At 35.8% G+C, this 3,003-nt stretch overlaps 1 protein-coding gene across 1 annotated transcript; it reads right to left on the reverse strand.

The window, feature by feature from the left end:
• Nucleotides 1-2,139, reverse strand: LOC102627256 (trimethyltridecatetraene synthase-like). Its single transcript, XM_006494765.4, has 2 exons — nt 920-2,139; nt 1-819 (listed from the first exon to the last, which is right to left on the reverse strand). The coding sequence occupies exons 1-2, from the start codon at nt 1,832-1,834 to the stop codon at nt 193-195; spliced, it is 1,542 nt and encodes a 513-aa protein (XP_006494828.2). The 5' UTR covers nt 1,835-2,139; the 3' UTR covers nt 1-192.
• Between the last annotated feature and the right edge of the window lie 864 nt (nt 2,140-3,003).

Genomic DNA, 3,003 nt, shown 5'->3' on the forward strand with positions numbered 1-3,003 from the left:
TTCTCAAATCCTTCTGCTCAAACTACTAATTAAAATTGAATGCGAGGATTTTGCAAACATTTTGAACACAAACGAGATATCATTTGACGAACACAAAGCCCAAATTTTCACCAAAATAGATTATGAAATTATTACTTACGATAAGTTTATTATTTTGGAAGCCATGTAAATTTATTATTTTGGCATCCACAATCACATATTGTAAAGATGGGGAGCAAGTCTTGGCTGAGCTACAACTTCAAGTGGAATTTTTTTCTGATTAGCAAGCTTAAAAACTTCCTCCATGTTAAGCTCCTTATTGCTCATATTCCCAGGCAATTTCCATGTAAATCCATGCAAAAGATTAGCCAGGCTTGATTGAATCACCTTCAGCCCATGACTGTAACCTGGACACATTCTTCTCCCCGCTCCAAATGGCAGTAACTCAAAATCATTTCCTTTGACATCAATTGATTTTCCAAGAAACCTCTCAGGGCAAAACTCATTGGGGTTTTCCCACAGAGCGGGGTCTCTCTCTATTGTCCACGTATTAACTAGTACTTGAGTGCCTTTCAAGATGTCGTAGGCCGCAACTTTGCAATCTTCTCTAGCCATCCTGGGCATAAGCATTGGAGCACCGTGCAAACGCATTGTTTCTTTAATTATGGCCTCAATAAATGGGAGATTAACAATGTCTTTCTCTTCGAACCACCTTTCTTTTCCAATTACTCTGTCTAGTTCTTCTGTTGCTTTATCTAAAATTTCCGGATTTTTCACTAATTCAGCGAAGGCCCATTCCAACATCAATGTTGAGGTCTCAGTCGCTCCAGCTATTAGGTCCTGTAATAATTTACAAGAAAGAGAGAAAAGAGTTTAATGATTAGAAATCATGTTTTCGAGTCATATAATTTGTATTTAAAAGGGTCATTTGAATACATACCAATGTAAAACCTTTGACGCTGTGTCTGTCCAGCCTAACTTCGAGAGTAGGATCATCAGCGAGCAGCAAAAGCACATCCACCATATCTTTAGCCACATAATTATCGATCCCTTTTCGTCTAGCATTATGTTCATCAACCACCTGCTCTAAAAACCTATCAAACTTCTTGGCCACAGCCTTCATTCTCTTTATGTTACCCTGCAAATCCAAGAACCCTAGCCATGGAATCGAATCCCCGATATCAAATACACCATTAAGCAGAATCAATTCATCGATCATTTCCTTCAACTCATGTCGTGTGATCTCAATCCCATTTTGACGCTCATTTGAATATTTTTTCCCTAAGACCACACGACTTATAACGTTAAGACTCACGTCTGCAAGATGATCTTTCAACGCAATAGGCTTTCCAGATGATTCATACAAGTGTTTAAGAAGCACATTTAATTCTTCTACTCTTATATACTCATATGACTTTAGGCGTTTGGCAGTAAACAATTCCATCGTGCATATTTTACGTGCCTGATTAAAGTATGGACCATAAGGTGACCATGTGATATTTGAGAAATTGTAGCCTGTGTACTTGCCGGCAGCCATTTTGGGCCGATAAGCAAAAATAGCGTCATGACTTTTTAGAATAGCCTTAGCCATCTCAACAGAGGAGCACACGACAACAGGGAATGACCCAAATTTGAGCTGCACAATGGGCCCATATTTTTTGCACAGGGCATCCACGGACCGGTGGGGAGCTGGGCCCATGATGAGGTTGAGGTTTCCAATGATGGGCCAGGATTTTGGGCCTGGTGGTAAGTTGAGTTTCCGGCGGCGGAGGAGATGCAGAGGGATGAGGATGACTGCCAGGGTAGCCAGCCATGCGGCCCAGCAGGAAACCCAAGAATGATGAGTGAGCTCCATTGTCGTTGTAACTATCCAACTCTGTATGTTGAAGCACTTTTTTGGGAGGTACTTATTGACAGCTACAGATGACACAAAATTAGTCTCACGTAATTCTTTAATTGTTTGTTAGTCACTTAAAAAAAAAAAGATTTTGGGTTGATGTGTTATAGATTATGGAGCTTAACGGGACCTGTATTTATAGTAGGAGTAACACGCATCCCATCAATCAACCCTATTCAAGTAAACAAATTTGAAAAAAAAATAAAATTGCTTAGATAAGCTTGAGGTTCAAGTGGGATCTATTGGTGGGATAAGTGTCATTTTTCAAATACTAGTAGTATGACACCAAAAGTCTATGAGTATTATATTTAATGCTTGATATATTATGAATTCTTGTTAGAGATTCAAAATCGAACGAACTAGTGTTGTAGAGTCAATTACACAGAATTCATGTGTTAAATATGCCTTACTGACAAATGCATATATTTTATTGCATGTAAATATTAATTATATTCACATTGTTGATACATAATATTGACCATTTTTGTATTATTGCCTCGTAAATATTAACGATTATTAAATTAATTATATGAGTAGTATGTAAATATTGACTATATATATTTATATTATTAGTCATGTAAATGTTGACTATTTTTATAGATGTTGTTACAAGTGATTTGATCATTTAAAACATATATAGTATTTAGTTTCTAAACTTACATGTACAAAAAACCTGCTGGACCACTGAGACTTTCTTCCTCAAGTCAATTAATTGAAGTATGCACGGTACATATATCATTATATCTTGCTAATTTTAACAAGTAATATGAATTTCGTACAAACATGTTTTGAAATGTGCACGAAAAGGGAAATAAAGATCATATTTCGAAATAAAATTGTACAAATTGTACTGCAGATCATAGCAGACGAATATAACAAGATAATTATATACCATTTTGTAGCAAGATTGCAGGATTTGGAGAATACTCTTTATTTTTGTTTTTACTTATTTTTCTATTCTTTCTGCTAGTTTGGGAATGTTGTAACTTTTAAAATAATTGTTGTTAACTGTGCAATACAAATCATCAGTTATGAAGAAAATATGTTAAGTATTTGGTAAATTTTATTTTCAGAAGTACTGTGAATTTTGAAAGCAGTTATGGACGTTTGGTAAATTTTACTATTAA

Source organism: Citrus sinensis, chromosome 7 (assembly GCF_022201045.2).
Source record: "Citrus sinensis cultivar Valencia sweet orange chromosome 7, DVS_A1.0, whole genome shotgun sequence".
NCBI lineage: Eukaryota > Viridiplantae > Streptophyta > Magnoliopsida > Sapindales > Rutaceae > Citrus > Citrus sinensis.